Raw genomic sequence first — 23,189 nt, 5'->3', positions numbered from 1 at the left:
TAGATTGGGAGAGACACCGTTTAGAGAGCGGCCTGTCGCTAGCTGGATTAGTAAAACAGACAAAAAAAGTTGGTCACATAACCGGATATCCCGAGTCTGTTCAATTGCCTCCAAAAACCAGCGCCCCATGTGTGGCGCAATAGTTTTAGAGACCGGTCTGAGACGATGAACACCTTTCTGGAATCGCACCACCAGAGGATGAGCACCCGGGGAGGTTCCGTCAATTCTCACATGACACGCTGAGACAGCGGCCATGTACACTTTTCAAGTGGAGAATACTTGAAAAGCCCCTGTAGGAACATAAGAATGTCCCTTACAGAACATCCTGTAGGAACATAAGAATGTCCCTTACAGAACACTGAAAAGGAACATAAGAATGTCCCTTACAGAACACTGAAAAGGAACATAAGAATGTCCCTTACAGAACACTGAAAAGGAACAAGTCCAAGTAACCAACATGGCTAGCACAATATGCAGCGGTCATTTTTCTAGCCCGGTCACGGACCCTTCATCAACAAGTCTGGGAAGAGAAGCAAGTGGTGCTTGACCGAGGCAGACACAGGTGGTGGAGGGTGCCCACTGAACCTGGCCATCCTCTCTCTTCGAGTAGCCTCCTGTAACCAGCAACAGAGCGCACAGGAGCAGGTTTGGGTGCAGGTAGCCACCACATACCCCAAGCCCAGGTAGCCACCACATACCCCAAGCCCAGGTAGCCACCACATACCCCAAGCCCAGGTAGCCACCACATACCCCAAGCCCAGGTAGCCACCACATGCCCCAAATCCAGGTAGCCACCACATACCCCACACTCAGGCAGACACCACATACCCCAAGCCCAGGTAGCCACCACATATCCCACACCCAGGTAGCCACCACCTTCCTCCATGCCCAGGTAGCCACCACATACCCCAAGCCCAGGTAGCCACCACATACCCCAAGCCCAGGTAGCCACCACATACCCCACACCCAGGCAGACACCACATACCCCAAGCCCAGGTAGCCACCACATACCCCAAGCCCAGGTAGCCACCACATACCCCAAGCCCAGGTAGCCACCATACCCCAAGCCCAGGCAGCCACCACATACCTCACACCCAGGTAGCCACCATATACCCCAAGCCCAGGTAGCCACCACATACCCCAAGCCCAGGTAGCCACCACATACCCCAAGCCCAGGTAGCCACCACATACCCCACACCCAGGTAGCCACCACATACCCCAAGCCCAGGTAGCCACCACATACCCCAAGCCCAGGTAGCCACCACATACCACAAGCCCAGGTAGACACCACATAACCCACACCCAGGTAGCCACCACATACCCCAAGCCCAGGTAGCCACCACATACCCCAAGCCCAGGTAGCCACCACATACCCCAAGCCCAGGTAGCCACCACATACCCCAAGCCCAGGTAGCCACCACATACCCCAAGCCCAGGTAGCCACCACATACCCCACACCCAGGTAGCCACCACATACCCCACACCCAGGCAGACAAGACATTTGCTCTGACCACCCAATCCATTTCCGCTTCCTGTTCCTCGGTCCCAGCCGAGGTACTGGCATCCGGGAAAGTAAAGTCGCCATCGGATATTCCAAGCTTCCTCAGGAATGCTACACGTCTTTCCAGGGAGTTTGATATTCCAAGCTTCCTCAGGAATGCTACACGTCTTTCCAGGGAGTTTGATATTCCAAGCTTCCTCAGGAATGCTACACGTCTTTCCAGGGAGTTTGATATTCCAAGCTTCCTCAGGAATGCTACACGTCTTTCCAGGGAGTTTGATATTCCAAGCTTCCTCAGGAATGCTACACGTCTTTCCAGGGAGTTTGATATTCCAAGCTTCCTCAGGAATGCTACACGTCTTTCCAGGGAGTTTGTACGCAGTACGTGGCAATGCGCACACCGGTTCGAGCGAGGGCCGTCTGAGCATGCTCCAAGCCTAGACAATCTACACATAGATTGTGAGTATCTTCTGGAGAAATGCTAAAACCGCATGACTTGGGGCATGAACTCCAACCCCCGAACCAGGCTTAGTCATTTCGGTCATTTTCTTAGCCATCTTACTCATTGCAGCAGCAAACTACTTGTTTAGTTAGTTAAATTGATTAGAACAAGTATAGCCTTCAGCGACACAACGTTCAGGAGGTGAGTGTGATCTACCACTACGGGACAGTTTAGTTGGCGTAACATTTACCAATTGTTTGTTTTAGTAGCGTGAATCGTTCCTGTTCACACCAAGGTGAAGAGCGGAAATAATTGAAGGAATGAATCCGATGCTCATGTGGCAGGCGGGGATTGTCGTTGTCAGGCGGGATTGTAGATCCTTCAACCGAAGTCACGATAGTGCGACTCTCCAGAGTATGTTGTACCAACGTTGATTGACTGAAAAGGGAAACTTGAATCAGATGCCTTAAAGCTGAAATGGTATCTTGAATCCCATGCCAAAAAGCTGAAATGGTATCTTGAATCCCATGCCTTAGAGCTGAAATGGTATCTTGATTCACATGCTTTAAATCTGAAATGGTATCTTGAATCACATGCCTTAAATCTGAAATGGTATCTTGATTCACATGCCTTAAATCTGAAATGGTATCTGTAGAGCATCACTGTACTACTGTAGATATTTCCTATATCACCCCTGTGTGCACAGGAACCTCTGACATCACCGCTGTGTGTACAGGAACCTCTGACATCACCCCTGTGTGCACAGGAACCTCTGACATCGCCGCTGTGTGCACAGGAACCTCTGACATCACCCCTGTGTGCACAGGAACCTCTGACATCGCCACTGCTCCTGAGGAGCCTCGTATGGATAGCAGTCACCAGTCTGTTAATCAAGACTGTCAGCCAAAACCTCACGTGTACACTATGATTGGTGTAGGGGTGGATGGGGAGTCATTGGAGCACGGAGATACAACTATCCTGCCTGTCACAGCTATTAGAGCAGTGGACTCAGGTGATGTTGCTGTTCAGCTGGACTCACACCCTGTGGTGGAAAGCACTCAGATTACAGGACGTCCTGAGTTTGAAACGCCCACTGTTCAAATATTCCCCTCAGTACAGGACCATGCAATAGAGGAGGACTCATTCTTAATCACATCGAAACACAGGGAATTCTCCCTGGAGAAGGAGGAGGAGAGAGAGAAAGTGGAGAAGAGAGGGATAGAGGATGTCAGAAAGAAATATGGAGAGAGAGATAAAGAGAAGGAGTTAGGTGAAGAGAAAGATGGAGAGATAAATAAAGACAAAGAGAGAGAGAAAGAGAAGAAGAGAGAGGAGCAGAATGAGAGACAACACATGCAAACCCAGGTTAGTCTGGAGGTGGTCCAGTATCATTCTGTAGCCACCAGCCCCATGACCCCACCCCAGGGGGCCGATGCCTTCCTCTTCCCAGCAGCCTCTAGGAGTCTGGCGGTGGTTCAGCACCACTCTGTAGCCACCAGCCCCATGACCCCACGCCAGGGGTTCGGCGCCGACGCCTTCCTCTTCCCAGCAGCCTCTAGGAGTCTGGCGGTGGTTCAGCACCACTCTGTAGCCACCAGCCCCATGACCCCACGCCAGGGGTTCGGCGCCGACGCCTTCCTCTTCCCAGCAGCCTCTAGGAGTCTGGAGGTGGTTCAGTACCACTCTGTAGCCACCAGCCCCATGACCCCACCCCAGGGGGCCGGCGCCGACGCCTTCCTCTTCCCAGCAGCCTCTAGGAGTCTGGCGGTGGTTCAGCACCACTCTGTAGCCACCAGCCCCATGACCCCACCCCAGGGGGTCGGCGCCGACGCCTTCCTCTTCCCAGCAGCCTCTAGGAGTCTGGCGGTGGTTCAGCACCACTCTGTAGCCACCAGCCCCATGACCCCACCCCAGGGGGTCGGCGCCGACGCCTTCCTCTTCCCAGCAGCCTCTAGGAGTCTGGCGGTGGTTCAGCACCACTCTGTAGCCACCAGCCCCATGACCCCACCCCAGGGGGTCGGCGCCAACGCCTTCCTCTTCCCAGCAGCCTCTAGGAGTCTGGCGGTGGTTCAGCAACACTCTGTAGCCACCAGCCCCATGACCCCACCCCAGGGGGTTGGCGCTGACGCCTTCCTTATCCCAGCAGCCTCTAGGAGTCTGGAGGTGGTTCAGTACCACTCTGTAGCCACCAGCCCCATGACCCCACCCCTAGGGGCCGGCGCTGCGGCCTTCCTCTTCCAATTAGCCTGTATGGGGCCTGGGGCGGAGTCTAAAGACGCAGAGCTGCAAGAGGGGCACCAGCTTGAGTTCTGTTCTGTTGCCATGACTTCAAACAACACCCCCACCATCCCCGCTGCCTTCCCAGAGCTCAGCGGGAGAGAAGACAAGGAGAGGAAGGAGGAGAGGAGAGAGAAACAGGGGAGGGACGAGAGGGGAACTACATCAGACTCTGTTGTACTTACTCCTCGTCTGATGTTATCCTCGGTACTGAAATGTAGCGCTCTGAAAGACGAGGTGGCTGAAGAGATAAAGTCACAGTCCAACATCCCTCCAGATAGCTCTGCTTACTCTGATCCTCAGACTGACGGACTCTGTCACAACAACGCTGGTGAACCAGAACCAGCGGAGGTTAAAAAGAGAGGGCGACATGGGGCGACTGGGGACGCTGTCCATCAAGAGATCACCATTCTGGTGACCCATCATGACAGCTTTGGAGTTGAGGAAGAAGAGGAGGAGGAAGAGGAGGAGGAGAGAAGGGAGGTTATGTCATTTATTCACTGCATCGAGCCTGAAGGGTCTGTGGAGGTAGACAACGGTGAAGGGGTTAAAGTCGTTCCTCCAGTGCCCCAAAACAGCCTGGACGATGGGCAGAGTGACGATACAGCTCAACCCAAAACCACAGGGACTGTCATGAACCTACACTCACACGGAAACAGACAGGAGGATTCTCTCCCTCTATCCGGTGAAGACATCCGAACAGAAAAGAAGCAGATGACATCACCACAATCTCTGACTAAAAACAAGCTGCCAGAACATATAGGAGAAGAAGCGAAGCTCCGCTTAAGTGAGGAGCAACCCAACCAGACAGAACAACGCAGCCTAGTGGACAGGAGTGGAACTGCCCAACCCAACCAGACAGAACAGCACAGCCTAGTGGACAGGAGTGGAACTCCTCAACCCAACCAGACAGAACAGCGCAGCCTAGTGGACAGGAGTGGAACTGCTCAACCCAACCAGACAGAACAGCATAGCCTAGTGGACAGGAGTGGAACTCCTCAACCCAACCAGACAGAACAGCGCAGCCTAGTGGACAGGAGTGGAACTGCCCAACCCAACCAGACAGAACAGCACAGCCTAGTGGGCAGGAGTGGAACTGCCAAACCCAACCAGACAGAACAGCACAGCCTAGTGGACAGGAGTGGAACTGCCCAACCCAACCAGACAGAACAGCTCAGCCTAGTGGACAGGAGTGGAACTGCCAAACCCAACCAGACAGAACAGCACAGCCTAGTGGACAGGAGTGGAACTGCTCAACCCAACCAGACAGAACAGCTCAGCCTAGTGGACAGGAGTGGAACTGCTCAACCCAACCAGACAGAACAGCTCAGCCTAGTGGACAGGAGTGGAACTGCCCAACCCAACCAGACAGAACAGCACAGCCTAGTGGACAGGAGTGGAACTCCTCAACCCAACCAGACAGAACAGCTCAGCCTAGTGGACAGGAGTGGAACTGCCCAACCCAACCAGACAGAACAGCTCCAGCCCCCTCTAATTGGCCCTCCAGTCCCTGGCTCCCTGGCCCGGCAGCAGCAGACACAGGTTAGTCTGGAGGTGGTTCAGCACCACTCTGTAGCCACCAGCCCCATGACCCCACCCCAGGGGGCCGGCGCCGACGCCTTCCTCTTCCCAGCAGCCTCTAGGAGTCTGGAGGTGGTTCAGCACCACTCTGTAGCCACCAGCCCCATGACCCCACCCCAGGGGGCCGGCGCCGACGCCTTCCTCTTCCCAGCAGCCTCTAGGAGTCTGGAGGTGGTTCAGCACCACTCTGTAGCCACCAGCCCCATGACCCCACCCCAGGGGGTCGGCGCCGACGCCTTCCTCTTCCCAGCAGCCTCTAGGAGTCTGGAGGTGGTTCAGCACCACTCTGTAGCCACCAGCCCCATGACCCCACCCCAGGGGGCCGGCGCCGACGCCTTCCTCTTCCCAGCAGCCTCTAGGAGTCTGGAGGCGGATCAGTACCATTCTGTAGCCACCAGCCCCATGACCCCACCCCAGGGGTTCGGCGCTGACGCCTTCCTCTTCCCAGCAGCCTCTAGGAGTCTGGAGGTGGTCCAGTATCACTCTGTAGCCACCAGCCCCATGACCCCACCCCAGGGGTTCGGCGCTGACGCCTTCCTTTTCCCATCATCCTCTAGGAGGATGGGCGTGGAGATTAATGACACTGAGCTGCAAGTGAGCCGGCAGGTGGAGTTTCATTCTGTCTCCACGGCACCCATGTCTCCAAAAACGTCTCCCGCCACCCCCGCAGCCTTCCCAGAGCTCAGCGGGAAAGAGGGGGAGGAGAAGAAAGAGGAGAGAAGGGAAGAGGAGAAAAGGGCTAAGGAGAGAAAGGTGGAGGAGAGAAGGGAAGAGGAACCTGATAAGCATACAGAGGAGAAAAATAAGGAGGAAAGAACGAAGGACACAACGGAAGAGAAAACTGAAGCAAAAACAAAGGAGCAAGTAAAGCAGACAAAGGAAGAGAAGAGGTCGGACGAGCTGGTGCAGGAAGTGAGGTGGGACGAGAGGGGGATGACGTGGGAGGTGTATGGGGCGGTGGTAGAAGTAGCCGTCCTGGGCTCAGCCATACAGAAACACCTGGAGAAACAGGTTCAGAAACTCAGAAAGCATCCATCTCCTGCCTTGCCTTCCCCTCCTCCCCTCAACCCAGCCACCATGCCCCTGCCCTCCAGCCCTTCTCCCCTAAACCCAGCCGGCATGCCCCTGCCCACCACCCCTCCTCCAGCCTCTGGGGCTACCCAGGTGTTGTCAGGTAAGCGCTCGGCCAGGAAGAGAAGGGAGCCGGAGGGAACAAGAGGCAGGCGCCGGAGGAACCCTTTCCGTTTGCTGTTGAAGAACATGCAGGAGCACAAATGTTGCTCCCGAGCTCATTCCACTGAGTGACAATGCAGGAACATCATCCATAACAACCTTCCTTATCCCTTCCTGGACTTACAACATTACATCATGGCCTTACCACTTCCTGGACTTACTACATTACATCATGGACTTACCACTTCCTGGACTTATTACATTACATCATGGCCTTACCACTTCCTGGACTTACTACATTACATCATGGCCTTACCACTTCCTGGACTTACTACATTACATCATGGCCTTACCACTTCCTGGACTTACTACATTACATCATGGCCTTACCACTTGCTGGACTTATTACATTACATCATCTCCTTACCACTTCCTGGACTTATTACATTACATCATGGCCTTACCACTTCCTGGACTTATTACATTACATCATCTCCTTACCACTTCCTGGACTTACTACATTACATCATGGCCTTACCACTTCCTGGACTTACTACATTACATCATGGCCTTATCACTTCCTGGACTTACTACATTACATCATGGACTTACCACTTCCTGGACTTATTACATTACATCATCTCCTTACCACTTCCTGGACTTATTACATTACATCATGGCCTTACCACTTCCTGGACTTATTACATTACATCATGGCCTTACCACTTCCTGGACTTACTACATTACATCATGGCCTTACCACTTCCTGGACTTATTACATTACATCATGGCCTTACCACTTCCTGGACTTATTACATTACATCATCTCCTTACCACTTCCTGGACTTATTACATTACATCATGGCCTTACCACTTCCTGGACTTATTACATTACATCATCTCCTTACCACTTCCTGGACTTACTGCATTACATCATGGCCTTACCACTTCCTGGACTTACTACATTACATCATGGACTGCAGTATACTGTTACAATTATCTTTACACCACCTCCCAAGCCACTGGACTGCAACATTAATGCATCATCTCAGCCAAAATAGTTCAGCCATACCTAGACTATGTTAGCAGCCATGCAGGCTAACTTTAGCAGCCTGTTTGACTATTGGACTTCAGTCTAACTACATCCCAGCTAGCACATAACGTTCTGAGAACCATACAGTGCATCCAGAAAGTATTCAGACCCTTTGACGATTTGCAAATGTTGTTACTTTACAGCCTTATTCTAAAATGGATTAATTAAAAATGTTTCTCATCAATCTACACACAAAACCCTATAATGACAAAGCGAAAACAGGTTTGTAGACATTTTTGCTAATTAGTGACTTGTTTGAAGAAACTATGCGTATTTCGCACGTTACTACTTCACAGGAAAACCGTTTGAAGGTTAGCTGTTTTTTAAATCAAAATGCGTTTTTTTGGGCAGAAATACCTTCTGGAACATGTGAACTTTCATGTGCCTTAATAACAAACTTGTATTCCATCTGTAAATACAAATAAAATTGTTACATTGCGAGCTGAGTTGGTTCAGCCACACAAAAAGACAGCAACCTTCCTGCTAGCCATGATTGGCTGAGATAATGAATGGGCTGGACATGCTGAGAGATGAGTTCGGATTGGTCTCCCATGTAGCACGCTTCTGTTTATTTGAGCTGGTCACTATGTGTATGTAATCCTTTCTATCGCGGCTTTAAAAAAATATATATCACATATGAGAACTGCATAAGTGTTCCTCTCTAATTTCTGGAGGACCGAGTTTTGAAATCAGTGGAATTCGAGTATGATAACTAAGGGAATGGAAAAAAAACACCTGTCTCCGGATTACATGTTCAAACTAAGGGCAACCATGGCATCCATGACAGAGAGGGAGAAGCGTCCATCCATGTATATGGATAAGATAGTCTAGCTAGCTTTATCTTCAGATGTTAGATGATTCTAATTTTGTCAGAAAGTCATTTTCATTTCAAGTTAAAGTGTACTGTTAGCTAGCCTCTCTAACGTTAGCTGGCTGGCTCACTAGCTAACGTTACGTGTATGATCTGTGATAGTAATATTAGACAAATTTGGTTCGCTAGTTATAGCCTAATTTATATCTAGCTAACATTGAACCTTGTTGGTTAGCTACCTGCAGATTCATGCAGGGTAGTAACATCATGATTTGGGATTATGGTAAATGGTTTAGCTAGCTAGCTACATATCTTAACAAACGACTCCACTATGTAAGTAACCATTTCAATAGAATGTTCAAGGTGTCACTGCGATAAATGTTGATAGACGTAGCTGGTAAATTCGCTCTGGCTATCTACTCCGATTTCAGAGCGCTCTGGTCTGAGTGTGCTCGAGCACAGAATCACTGACGAATTTACGAACACTCAACACCTGTTGAATATGGCCGGTGTCGGTAAACGTTGGCAAAAAAAAGTGTAATTAAATTGTTTCCAGCAGCACAGTTACAGTCACCAACACTCTGGATAACATGAAAACAGCCTAACCAGCTCTGCTATGACTGATAAAATGGTCAGAGCGAGCTGTTCTCTCATTTGTGTCAGAAGTAACTAGCAAGCTATCTAACGTTGTTAGGACAGAATGCTCGGATAAACCCTACTCCTCGACCGTACATGCAAATCCTTGAAGAGATGGGTGGGGCTAAAGCTTAACAGGGTGTAAACAATGCTGAATGGGTGTAGACAAAGATGTAGGTGTACCAAAATATTCAAAGGCTATTTTCTGAAAAGTGGGGTTACAAGTTTATCAACTTTCAAAGCAGAATTACTTTCCCATTGTTCATCAACTGTAGTGTATGATATATCATTTTCTAGTTCTGAGTCTGTACTTTTATCCAATGTAAAAAACACAATTTCATATTTTTCTACATTAGACTGAATCTAGCCGGTCGGTCACATGTATTAAAAATAAAAAACAGAAATACCTTATTTACATAATAATTCGATCCCTTTGCTATGAGACTCGAAATTGAGCTCAGGTGCATCCTGTTTCCATTGATCATCCTTGAGATGTTTCTACAACTTGATTGGAGTCCACCTGTGGTAAATTCAATTGATTGGACATGATTTGGTAAGGCACACACCTGTCTATATAAGGTCCCACAGTTGATAGTGCATGTCAGAGCCAAAAACAAGCCCTTAAGTCAAAGGAATTGTCCAGAGAGCTCTGAGACAGGATTGTGGGAAGGCACAGATCTAGGGATGGGTACCAAAACATTTCTGCAGCATTGAAGGTCCCCAAGAACATAGTGGCCTCCATCATTCTTAAAAGGAAGAAGTTTGTAAACACCAAGACACTTCCTAGAGCTGGCCACCCGGCCAAACTGAGCAATCGGGGGGAGAATGGCCTTGGTCAGGGAAGTGACCAAGAACCCGATGGTCACTCTGACAGAGCTCCAGAGTTTCTCTGTAAAAGGCACATGACATCCCACTTGGAGTTGGGCTGTCAGGACTCTCAGACCATGAGAAACAATATTCTCTGGTCTGATGAAACCAAGATTGAACTCTTTGGCCTGAATGCCAAGCTTCACGTCTGGAGGAAACCTGGCACCATCCCTACGGTGAAGCATGGTGGTGGCAGCATCATGCTGTGGGGATGTTTTTCAACGGCAGTGACTGGGAGACTAGTCAGGATCAAGGGAAAGATGAACGGAGCAACGTACAGAGAGATCCTTGATGAAAACCTGCTCCAGAACGCTCAGGACCTCAGACTGGGGCGAAGGTTCACCTTCCAACAGGACAACGACCCTAAGCACACAGCCAAGACAACGCAGGAGTGGCTTCTGGGCAAATCTCTAAATGTCCATGAGTGGCCCAGATATCTCGAACATCCCGGACATGATCGAACATCTCTGGAGAGACCTGAAATAGCTGTCCAGCGATGCTCCCCATCCAACTTGACAGAGCATGAGAGGATTTACAGAGAAGAATGGGAGAAACTCCCCAAATACAGGTGTGCCAAGCTTGTAGCGTCATACCCAAGAAGACAAGGCTGTAATCGCTGCCAAAGGTGCTTCAACAAAGTACTGAGTAAAGTGTCTGAATACTTATGCAAATTTTATATTTCAGTTTATTTTTTACATACATTTCTAAAAGAAATTCTAAACCTGTTTTTGCTTTGTCATAATTATGATATTATTATATTGTGTGTAGATTGATGAGGGGATTTTTGGGGGGGAATATGGCTGTAGCGTAACAGAATGTGGAAAAAGTCAAGGGGTCTGAATACTTTCCCAATATACCTTTTGTTTCTTAAAGCTTAGTGAGAGTGTGGTTGTCCTATGGTTATTATACAACCTTCCCACAACGTTCTGGGAATGGTGCAGGATAGTTGCTTGGCTTTGGAACATTCTCACCACATTTAAAAACTTGACGTTCAAGTACTTTAACAGAACGTTTCCTGTTCTTAGAACGTTCTCCAACTGGTTTGACATTGGGGAATTTTCTCGAATAGTTCAGAGAACGTTAAGAAACAATGTTCTTTTGTGGGAATTTCAATACTTCAGCATAATGTTATCTACAGGTTTTCCTTATGGTTCTATTAAAAGTAATGTTCTCAAATTGCTCCGAGAATGTTAAGAAAACCGTCCGTAAAAACCACAAGAAAATGTAGTAACATTCTGAGAATGTTCTAAGGATGTTATTTAAAAACATACATTCCGTTCTCAAAACGTTAAAGGGGAAACTTCACCATTTTTTCTACTTCATATTAATCATCTCCAGCATCACTCCAACATTAACATATGTGAAAATGGTGTGTTTCTATGTTTTGTAGTAAAACAGATAGATGAAGAGAAGTGGTGTACATTGTGTGATTTTGATCAATTGTGAGTAGGCATTGCCTACTAATTGACTACTATTTGACTACTAATTGACTACTATTTGACTACTAATTGACTACTAATTGACTACTAATTGCCTACTAATTGACAACTATTTGACTACTAATTGACTACTAATTGACTACTATTTGACTACTAATTGCCTACTAATTGACTACTAATTGACTACTATTTGACTACTATTTGACTACTAATTGACTACTAATTGACTACTATTTGACTACTAATTGCCTACTAATTGACTACTAATTGACTACTAATTGACTACTATTTGACTACTAATTGACTACTATTTGACTACTAATTGACTACTAATTGACTACTAATTGACTACTATTTGCCTAATAATTGTCTACTAATTGGTTGATGATGTCATTTGAAACACTTATCTTTCTCTATCTTTTTTTACTACAAAACATAGAAAACTGCCATTTTGGGGTGGCTCTGATGATAATGAATATGAAGTAGAAATAAAAATTAAAAACATTTAATTCACAAAACTTCTCATAAAAACCATAAGAAAACTTTTTTTTTTTTTTAAACATTCAGTTCTGAGCATCATCAAAACTGTCTCTATCGTCTATGTGTCTTGATGGGTGCTTGTTTCATGTGAAATTGGGATTGTTTGAATCGACTAAAGTGAACAACTTTGCATGCGTAAAAAAAAAACAATGACGTGGCCATCCTGGAAGCGCGGTGGACTAATTCTATGGATAGAGAACTGAAGATGACCGAAAATTAAATGTATTTGCATGATTAATGCCTAATGAAATGAATTTCCATGTGTCTCATTTGTGCTTGCCGTTCAAAATAGTTAACCCAAAAGGAGCTAGCAGTGTTATTAAAAGTCTTATTGAAACATTCAGTGATTGTTTTTAAGGAAGTCACTCAAAAAATCTCCAAATAACTTATAAAATGCAGTGGTGGAAAAAGTACTAACATGTCATACTTGAGTAAAAGTAAAGATACCTTAATAGAAAATGACTCAAAAGTGAAAGTCACCCAGTAAAATACTACTTGAGTAAAAGTATAAAAGTATTTGGTTTTAAAATATACTGAAGTATCAAACGTAAATGGAATTGCTAAAATGTACTTAAGTATCAAAAGTAAAAATAAAAGTATAAACCATTTAAAATTCCCTATATTAAGCTTATATATATTATTATTTTTTTTTTTGGGGGGGGGGGATGGATAGCCAGGGGCACACTCCAAAACTCAGACATAATTTACTAACAAAGTATTTGTGTTTAGTGAGTCCGCCAGATCAGAGGCAGTTGGAATAACCAGGGATGTTCTCTAGATAAGTGTGTGAATTGGACAATTTTCCTGTCAAAATGTAACGAGTACTTTTGGGTGTCAGGGAAAATGCATGTACATTCTTCTCTTTAGGAATGTAGTGAAGTAAAAGTCAAAGTTGGCAAAAATATAAATAGTAAAGTAAAATACAGATACCCAAAAATACTACTTAAGTAGTACTTTAAAGTATTTTTACTTTAAGTACTTTACACCACTGATAAAAACGACTTTCAGTTTTACCAGTCAGGAAACGTATTGCTTCGTTCCCACAACCAATGTGAAAGCAAAAACAAGCGTTCCCACAACTTCCAAGGAATCAAATGTGCTAGCTGGGATTATTTTATGACTACCACATGTCCAAAACACTTCAGTCATACCTGTACTGTGTTAGCAGCCATACAGGCTAACTTGACCAGTATGTTTGACTCTTGAACTTCAGTCTAACTACATTATCTTATGATTACCACATGACTACCACAGGCTAATTCTCTCAGTCAATGGACAGCAGGCTACCTACATTACCACAGCAACATAACTAGGTTAGCTAAATTATCGCTAAACTTAAGGACTTTGGGACAACTTCAATCTTAGGGCTGCAAGGCAAGCTAACATTTTACATTTTAGTAGACACTCTTATCCAGAGCGACTTACAGTAGTGAATGCATGCATTTCATTTCATGCATTTATTTTTTTGTACTGTCCCCCGTGGGAATCAAACCCACAACCCTGGCGTTGCACACACCATGCTCTACCAACTGAGCAGCAGGAACAACATTACCATAGCCATTGGATCGATAACATTATCTTGGTCATCTCTTAGTCCAGCCCTCATATAACAGTTCATATAAGTCAAACAACATTTTTTGTAATGCAGTTTAAAAAAAAAAAAAAAAAACAATCCAATACATCGCTCGCTTTTTTTTTCTCATACTTTTTTCATGTTTGTTAAATACCCGGCAGCTGTGAGAGGAACTATGTCATGAACGTCAGTGAAAACATGTCACTTCTTTTCAAGACTTTAAAAAAGGTTCTTCTTTGGTTTAATTTTTTTTATTTTTATGGGTAGCCTTTTTTTACTGTTGTCTTTAACTTGTTTTCTTCATAGAGACCCTAAATGGTGGTTGTTATGTTGTGATTGGGGCAAAGTGTTAATTTCAGTTATTGTGTTAATTGTGTTTTTTTTTTTTGCATTATCTCTTTGTGTTTATTGTGTTTATTCCATTATCTGTTTGTGTTATTGTGTTAATTGTGTTTATACCATTATCTCTTTGTGTTTATTGTGTTTATTCCATTATCCGTTTGTGTTATTGTGTTAATTGTGTTTATACCATTATCTCTTTGTGTTTATTGTGTTTATTCCATTATCTGTTTGTGTTATTGTGTTAATTGTGTTTATTCCATTATCTCTTTGTGTTTATTGTGTTTATTCCATTATCTGTTTGTGTTATTGTGTTAATTGCATTATCTCTTTGTGTTATTGTGTTAATTGTGTTTATTCCATTATCTGTTTGTGTTATTGTGTTAATTATGTTTCTTGCATTATCTCTTTGTACTATTGTGCAAATGTTACTTTTTGAAAAATGTGTTCAATGGCAATTGTACATTCAAGGTAATTTTCAAAAGTAATAATTCCTACAGCCAAATGTATTTATTTGCCAGCTACATTGATAATCACATTTTGTGATAGTTATCTTGTTGATTGTGATGTGAGACATGAGACTATGTACATTTTGTATGTGTTTAAGTTAATGGTAATTCATCCCTTAATGGAATAGTGTGATTCTGGTAGTTAAGTCCTAGTTAGCATGCTAACTGTTCCGTTTAAACACGAAAATAAACGCAACCTCCTTCAAACTGAACAACAACAACAACAAAAAACATAGAAATGGTGTCCACGAGTTCATCTGACACTGGGTAAGTAGAAAAAGAGCTTCATTGCCCAAAATCTCACACTGTCCCTTTAAGTACCATACATGTTAATATTTCTGTAAATCAATATCATTGTTTCAAGAATGAATATTTGAAGAAAACCCATTTTATTGGATGATTGCACGTTCATTAAAAATACAGCCGATTTGAATATCTGCAAAAACACAACTGAAATTATTGAACACACACTCTCTCCTCCATACCTGTATCACCGTAGGTTGTGCCTCAGCTAACACACACCATACTTACACCCTCACTTAAACTCACAAACCCCCAGGCACCTATTATATATATATATATATATATATATATATATATATATATATATATATATATATATAGTAAGTAGAAATATAGAGATATGTTTAGAAGGTACTGCTTTTGGCTAACCTGTATATTTATAATGACATTGATATATATATATGAAAAACATATTTTTTTTGTTAGTTCAATAAAATACTATGGAGGTCGTATGAGAAAGAGTCCAATCAACAGTCGATACATGTTGTTACTGTTGAAAGGGGCCGTACTTAAAAACAACACAGGATTCCAGATACAAGTGTTTAGTTTCATAATAAACTGAAAAAAAACGGAATGAAATTAATATATTAAAAACAAAAAAACAAACATTGCAAAGCATAATGTGTATTACAAATATCAATCAAATCTTTACATATTTAGAATAATAATAATAATAATAATAAAGTGATTCGCAATGAAAACATTGTAATTTTTGCTTTTCATCCCAGTGTCCTGTTTTCGCTTTAGGTTGATGTTTGTTCAACTAAAAACAATGGATTCATCAGCACGTTGGGATGTTTGACAAAAGAAAAGTTGTGATATACTGTTGCAGCAAATAGCAAGCCGGCTAATCTAACATCAGTGTACTATGTGTTGTGATAAACGTTTACACGGAAATATTCCTTAAATTGAATCAAATAATAGCATGCAAAAGAGTGGTTCAACACAAACAAAAAGATTAGATTTGAATAAGATTTGAATCTCAAAAGTCACATTGTCTTTCTAGCACAGAGTTTGGCATCTATCCTTTTCCAGGAAGCAAGGTCCATTTTACGGGGGGGGGTCCATTTTATGACCCGCGGTCAGTGTCATAGATCCCAAGATGGCCGTCACAGGTCAGTGATACTGACCCAAGATGGCTGTCGCAGGTCAGTGATACTGACCCAAGATGGCTGTCGCAGGTCAGTGATACTGACCCAAGATGGCCGTCGCAGGTCAGTGATACTGACCCAAGATGGCAGCCACTCACAGGTCTGTGGTGCTGAGTGAAGGGTTAGCGAAGGTTAAACTAGGGCTGTTGTTGTCTCTCTTCCTGCCACGCTGGGCCAAGGCTTCACCCAGAGGCTCGATGTAGTGGTTATCTGTTCCCCCATCGTCCTCATCCTCCTCCTGGATCATCTACACAGGGAGACAGGCATCAACATCCAGAATGACGATGTAATAACACAGTAGTGATAATAACTACAATGAACTATAACGTTACCATCATGGGCATCGTATCCTTGTCAGACATGACCATGTCGATGTTGTAGTCCAAGGAATTCAAGCTTGAATTAAAAAAAAAAAATGCACTAAATTAGTTGTCATACAAAGGAAGCCATGACAATGACGTCTTAATTAATGTTAGCAATAACATCTCAATGCTGTCCAATGGAGGACCATATCAAAGAACATTACCAGTATAGACATTTTGTAACACTGTCTTGGTTGCATGATAGGACAATCAGAGGAACGCTAGATTTAACGGCGATGCGTAAATACACACGTATTTGTCAGTGTCTCAGGTTACACCCGCATCTACACATATTTACAGGGCTCTGTAGTAATGTGTTCACATGACTCTGTAGTGTTCACATGACTCTGTAGTGTTCACATGACTCTGTAGTGTTCACATGGCTCTGTAGTGTTCACATGACTCTGTAGTAATGTGTTCACATGACTCTGTAGTGTTCACATGACTCTGTAGTGTTCACAGGGCTCTGTAGTGTTCACAGGGCTCTGTAGTGTAGTGTTCACAGGGCTCTGTAGTAATGTGTTCACATGACTCTGTAGTGTTCACATGACTCTGTAGTGTTCACATGACTCTGTAGTGTTCACAGGGCTCTGTAGTGTAGTGTTCACATGACTCTGTAGTGTTCACATGACTCTGTAGTGTTCACATGACTCTGTAGTGTTCACAGGGCTCTGTAGTGTTCACAGGGCTCTGTAGTGTTCACATGACTCTGTAGTGTTCACATGACTCTGTAGTGTTCACATGACTCTGTAGTGTAGTGTTCACATGACTCTGTAGTGTTCACTTGACTCTGTAGTGTTCACATGACTCTGTAGTGTTCACATGACTCTGTAGTGTTCACATGGCTCTGTAGTGTTCACATGACTCTGTAGTGTTCACTTGACTCTGTAGTGTTCACTTGACTCTGTAGTGTTCACATGACTCTGTAGTGTAGTGTTCACAGGGCTCTGTAGTGTTCACTTGACTCTGTAGTGTTCACAGGGCTATGTAGTGTTCACTTGACTCTGTAGTGTTCACTTGACTCTGTAGTGTTCACTTGACTCTGTAGTGTTCACTTGACTCTGTAGTGTTCACTTGACTCTGTAGTGTTCACTTGACTCTGTAGTGTAGTGTTCACATGACTCTGTAGTGTTCACATGACTCTGTAGTGTAGTGTTCACATGACTCTGTAGTGTTCACATGACTCTGTAGTGTAGTGTTCACATGACTCTGTAGTGTTCACATGACTCTGTAGTGTAGTGTTCACATGACTCTGTAGTGTTCACATGACTCTGTAGTGTAGTGTTCACATGACTCTGTAGTGTTCACATGACTCTGTAGTGTTCACATGACTCTGTAGTGTTCAGATGACTCTGTAGTGTTCACATCAAATCTTATGGCCGTGAGTATTACTACTAGACAACACGGTCTGCACATATTGTTCTTATTGTCATCATCATCATCATCATCATCAATAGGTGGTTTCTACCTGACTCTGTCAGCGTTAGATCCTTCCTCGTCGAAGCCCAGGTCTGTGGCTGTGTCGATGTTCAGGTTGAGCACAGGGTTAGCCCTAAAACACAAACGCAGGGACAGAGATAACACTGTTAGGCTACCCTACTTCCCTATTCCCTTTGCAAATTCCAACATGTGAAATGACTTGACAACCTGTTTACAATGCATTTGAAATGTGCTATGTGCTAAAAACTTAACAAACTGCGGTCCAAACTATCTTCTCAGATTTTTGTGAAAGCAAAGACAGGGTGGAATGCATTCGTTTCGTGTTCCAATTACATTTGTGTTACCATAAAAAAATACAGTGCATTCGGAAAGTATTCAGACCCCTTGACTTTTTACACATTTTGGTACGTTACAGCCTTATTCAAAACTGGATTAAATTGTTTTTCCCCCCCATCATCAATCTTCACACAATACCCAATAATGACAAAGCAAAAACCGGTTTCTATAAATTTTTGCAAATGTATAAAATATGAAACACTGAAATATTACATTTACCTAAGTATTCAGACCCTTTAATCAGTACTTTGTTAAAGTAACTTTGGCAGCGATTACAGCCTTGTCTTCTTGGGTATGACGCTACAAGCTTGGCACAGCCGAATTTGGGGAGTTTCTCCCATTCTTCTTTGCAGATCGTCTCAAGCTCTGTAAGGTTGGATTGGGTGTGTCACTGTACAGCTATTTCCAGGTCTCTCCAGAGCTGTTCAATCGGGTTCAAATCCAGGCTCTGGCTGGGCCACTCATGGACATTTAGAGACTTGTCCCGAAGCGACTCCTGCGTTGTCTTGGCTGTGTGCTTAGGGTCGTTGTCCTGTTGGAAGGTGAACCTTCACCCCAGTCTGAGGTCATGAGCGCTCTGGAGCAGGTTTTCATCAAGGATCTCTCTGTACTTTGCTCCGTTCATCTTTCCCCTCGATCCTGACGAGTCTCCCAGTCCCTGCCGCTGAAAAACATCCCCACAGCATGATGCTGCCACCACCATGCTTCACCGTAGGGATGGTGTCAGGTTTCCTCCAGACGTGACACTTGGCTTTCAGGCCAAAGAGTTAAATCTTGGTTTCATCAGACCAGATAATCTTGTTTCTCATGGTCTGAGAGTCTGTTGGTGTCTTTTGGCAAACTCCAAGCGGGCTGTCATGTACCTTTTACTGAGGAATGGCTTCAGTCTGGCCACTCTACTATAAAGGCCTGATTGGTGGAGTGCTGCAGAGATGGTTGTCCTTCTGGAAGTTTCTCCCATCTCCACAGAGGAGTGACCATCGGGTTCTTGGTCACCTCCCTGACCAAAGCCCTTCTCCCCTGATTGCTCAGATTGGACGGGCGGTCAGCTCTAGGAAGAGTCTTGGTGGTTCCAAACTTCTTCCATTTAAGAAAGATGGAGGCCACTGTGTTTTTGGGGACCTTCAATAATGCAGAAATGTTTTGGTACCCTTCCCCAGATCTGTGCCTTGACACAATCCTGTCTCGGAGCTCCACAGACAATTCCTTCGACCTCATGGCTTGGTTTTTGCGCCGACATGCACTGTCAACTGTGGGACCTTACATAGACAGGTGTGTGCCTTTCCAAATCATGTCCAATCAATAGAATTTACAACAGGTGGACTCCAATCAAGTTGTAGAAACATCTCAAGGATGATCAATGGAAACAGGATGCACTTGAGCTCAATTTCGAGTCTCATACCAAAGGGTCTGATTACTAATTTAAATAAGATATTTTTGTTTTTAATACATTTGCAAAAATATCTAACAAAAAACAGTTTTTGCTTTGTCATTATGGGTTATTGTGGCACTTTCCCTACGGTGAATCATGGTGGTGGCAGCATCATATGTGATATTTCAGTGTTTTATTTGTAATAATTTTGCAAGCATTTTTACCTGGGGTATTGAGTGTAGGTTAATGAGGAAAACATTTTATTTAATACATTTTAGAATAATAAACGTAACAAAATGTGGAAAAAGTCAAAGGGGTCTGAATAATTTCTGAATGCACTGTATGTTATTGTGTAATTATTGTACATGTACATTTCATGAAGGGAGTTGGATCCACCCTATGGGTCCAGGTCCAAAACTAGTGCACTATGCAAGGAATAGGGTGCCATTTGCGATGCATCCTATGTGTGGAAGACAGGACTCACCCCTCCATGGTGTACTTGTTGGTTCCAGGCACGACAGGTCCATTCTTCTGATCTCTACCAGTCACCACCATGGCTGCTGAGTTCATGGCTTTAGCTGCCTTCAGCTTTGTTCTATAGCTGTAAAATGTCACCGTCCATAGGTTAGTTACCCATACTAAATAACCCATACTAGTTACCCATACTAAATAACCCATACTAGTTACCCATACTAAATGATCCATACTAGTTACCCGTACTTACTAACCCATACTAGTTACCCATACTAGTTACCCATACTAAATAGCCCATACTAGTTACCCATACTAAATATCCCATACTAGTTACCCATACTAATAACCCATACTAGTTACCCATACTTACTAACCCATACTAGTTACCCATACTAATAACCCATACTAGTTACCCATACTAAATAACCCATACTAGTTACCCATACTAATTAACCCATACTAGTTACCCATACTAATTAACCCATACTAGTTACCCATACTTACTAACCCATACTAGTTACCCATACTAAATATCCCATACTAGTTACCCATACTAATAACCCATACTAGTTACCCATACTTACTAACCCATACTAGTTACCCATACTAAATAACCCATACTAGTTACCCATACTAATAACCCATACTGGTTTCCTGCCATCCTTTTCTCTTTAAATGTGGCAGTACGTCTAACCCGGGGATCACAACCGCAGACCACATGTAACTACCCCAGAACTCGGCTTTTTCACCTGCGGGATTCGTCAGAGACCAGCCACTTGGACAGCTGAAGAAAATGTGCGCAACCTGAAGAATTTCTGCAAATTGTCAGAAACCGTCTCAGGGAAACTCATCTGTGTGCTCGTCGTCCTCACCAGGGTTCTTGACCTGACTACAGTTCTGCATCATAACAGACTTCAGTGGGAAAATGCTCACCTTCGATGACCACTGGTATGCTGGAGGAGTGTGCTGTTAACTGATGAATCCCGGTTTCAACTGTCCCGGGCAGATGGCAGACAGTGTATTTGGCGATGTGTGGGCGAATGGTTTGCTAATGTCAATGTTGTGAACAGAGTGCCCCGTGGTGGGGTTATGGTATAGGCAGGCATAAGCTACGGACAAAGAACACTATTGCATTTTATCGATGGCAATTTGAATGCACAGAGATCCCATGATGAGATCCTGAGGCCCATTGTCGTGCCATTTATCCGCTACCATCACCTCATGTTTCAGCATGATACTGCACGGCCCCTTGTCGCAAGGATATGTACACAATTCCAGGAAGCTGAAAATTTCCCTGCATACTCACCAGACATGTCAGCCATTGAGCATGTTTGGGATGCTCTGGATCGACGTGTACGACAGCGTGTTCCCTGTTCTGCTAATATCCAGCAACTTCGCACAGCCATTGAAGAGTAGTGGGCCAACATTCAATAGGCCACAATCAACAGCCTGATCAACTCTATGTGAAGGAGATGTGTCGCGCTGCATGAGGCAAATGGTGGTCACACCAGATACTGACTCGTTTTGTTTTAAAGGTACAGTACCAGTCAAAAGTTTGGACACACCTACTCATTCAAGGGTTTTTCTTTATTTTTACTATTTTCTACATTGCAGAATAATAGGGAAGACATCAACACTATGAAATAACAAATTTGGTATCATGTAGTAACCAAAAAAAGTCTTAAACAAATCAAAACATATTTTATATTTGAGATTCTTCAAAGTAGCCACCCTTTGCCTTGATGACAGCTTTGCACACTCTTGGCATTCTCTCAACCAGCTTCACCTGAAAGGCTTTTCCAACAGTCTTGAAGGGAGTTCCCACATATGCTGAGCACTTGTCGTCTGATTTTCCTTCAATCTGCGGTCCAACTCATCCCAAACCATCTCAATTGGGTTGAGGTCGGGTGATTGTGGAGGCCAGGTCAGGTCATAAGCAAACAAGAGAAGCAGCGCTCCTAGTGGCCGGGGACTTTAATGCAGGGAAACTTAAATCCGTTTTACCTCATTTATACCAGCATGTCAGATGTGCAACCAGATTTTAAAAAACTCTAGACCACCTTTACTCCACACACAGAGACGCGTACAAAGCTCTCCCCCGCCCTTCATTTGGAAAATCTGACCATAATTCTATCCCCTGATTCCTCCTTACAAGCAAAAAAATCAACCAGGAAGCACCAGTGACTCGCTCAATACAGAAGTGGTCTGATGACGTGGATGCTAAGCTACAGGACTGTTTTGCTAGCACAGACTGGAATATGTTCTGGGATTCATCCGATGTTATTGCGGAGTACACCACATCATTCACTGACTTCATCAATAAGTGCATTGACGACTTCGTCCCCACAGTGACTGTACGTAAACATCCCAACCAGAAGCCATGGATTACAGGCAACATCCGCACTGAGCTAAAGGCTAGAGATACCACTTTTAAGGAGCAGGACACTAATCCGGACGCTTATAAAAATACCGCTATGCCCTCCGATGAACCATCAAACAGGTGAAGCTTCAATACAGGACTAAGATTTAACCCTACTAAATCGACTCCGACTCTCGTCGGATGTGCAGGGCTCGCAAACTATTACGGATTACAAAGCGAAACCCAGCCGCACGCTGCCCCATGATAGGAGCCTACCAGACGAGCTAAATGCCTTCTATACTCGCTTCGAGGCAAGCAACACTGAACCATGCATGACAGCATCAGCTGTTCCGGATGACTGTGTGATCACACTCTCCGTAGCCGATGTGAGTAAAACCTTTAAACAGGTCAACATTCACAAGGCTGCAGGGCCAGATAGATTACCAGGACGTGTACTCAGAGCATGCGCTGACCAGCTGGCAAGCGTCTTCACTGACATTTTCAACCCCTCAATGACTGAGTCTTTAATACCTACATGTTTCAAGCAGACCACCATAGTCCCTTTGCTCAAGAATGCCAAGGTAGCCTGCCTAAATGACTACTGCCCCGTA

General features: G+C 44.4%; 2 protein-coding genes across 4 annotated transcripts in view; one reads left to right on the top strand and one right to left on the bottom strand.

Moving 5' to 3' along the window:
* The first annotated feature begins 3,292 nt into the window (after window positions 1-3,292).
* On the top strand, window positions 3,293-7,337 carry LOC115166513 (G protein-regulated inducer of neurite outgrowth 1-like). Its single transcript, XM_029720387.1, has 2 exons — window positions 3,293-5,774; window positions 5,874-7,337. Exons 1-2 carry the CDS (start codon window positions 3,297-3,299, stop codon window positions 7,104-7,106), a joined length of 3,711 nt encoding a protein of 1,236 aa, XP_029576247.1. The 5' UTR covers window positions 3,293-3,296; the 3' UTR covers window positions 7,107-7,337.
* Window positions 7,338-15,497: 8,160 nt separating this feature from the next.
* cdhr2 (cadherin related family member 2) overlaps window positions 15,498-23,189 on the bottom strand; it is a 55,840-nt gene continuing 48,148 nt past the window's right edge. For all 3 annotated transcript variants that reach the window (XM_029720351.1, XM_029720335.1, XM_029720343.1), the window contains exons 28-31: window positions 20,230-20,346; window positions 18,066-18,149; window positions 16,568-16,631; window positions 15,498-16,482 (exon numbers count right to left, since the gene is read on the bottom strand). In XM_029720351.1, the coding sequence (XP_029576211.1) occupies window positions 16,330-16,482; window positions 16,568-16,631; window positions 18,066-18,149; window positions 20,230-20,346 (418 nt within the window). In that variant the 3' untranslated portion in view covers window positions 15,498-16,329. The remainder of the gene's footprint in view (window positions 16,483-16,567; window positions 16,632-18,065; window positions 18,150-20,229; window positions 20,347-23,189) is intronic.

This window comes from Salmo trutta, chromosome 3, assembly GCF_901001165.1.
Source record: "Salmo trutta chromosome 3, fSalTru1.1, whole genome shotgun sequence".
NCBI classification, from domain to species: Eukaryota; Metazoa; Chordata; class Actinopteri; order Salmoniformes; family Salmonidae; genus Salmo; species Salmo trutta.
Note: the sequence above shows the minus strand (reverse complement) of the source record. Positions and strands in the feature narration are given on the sequence as shown.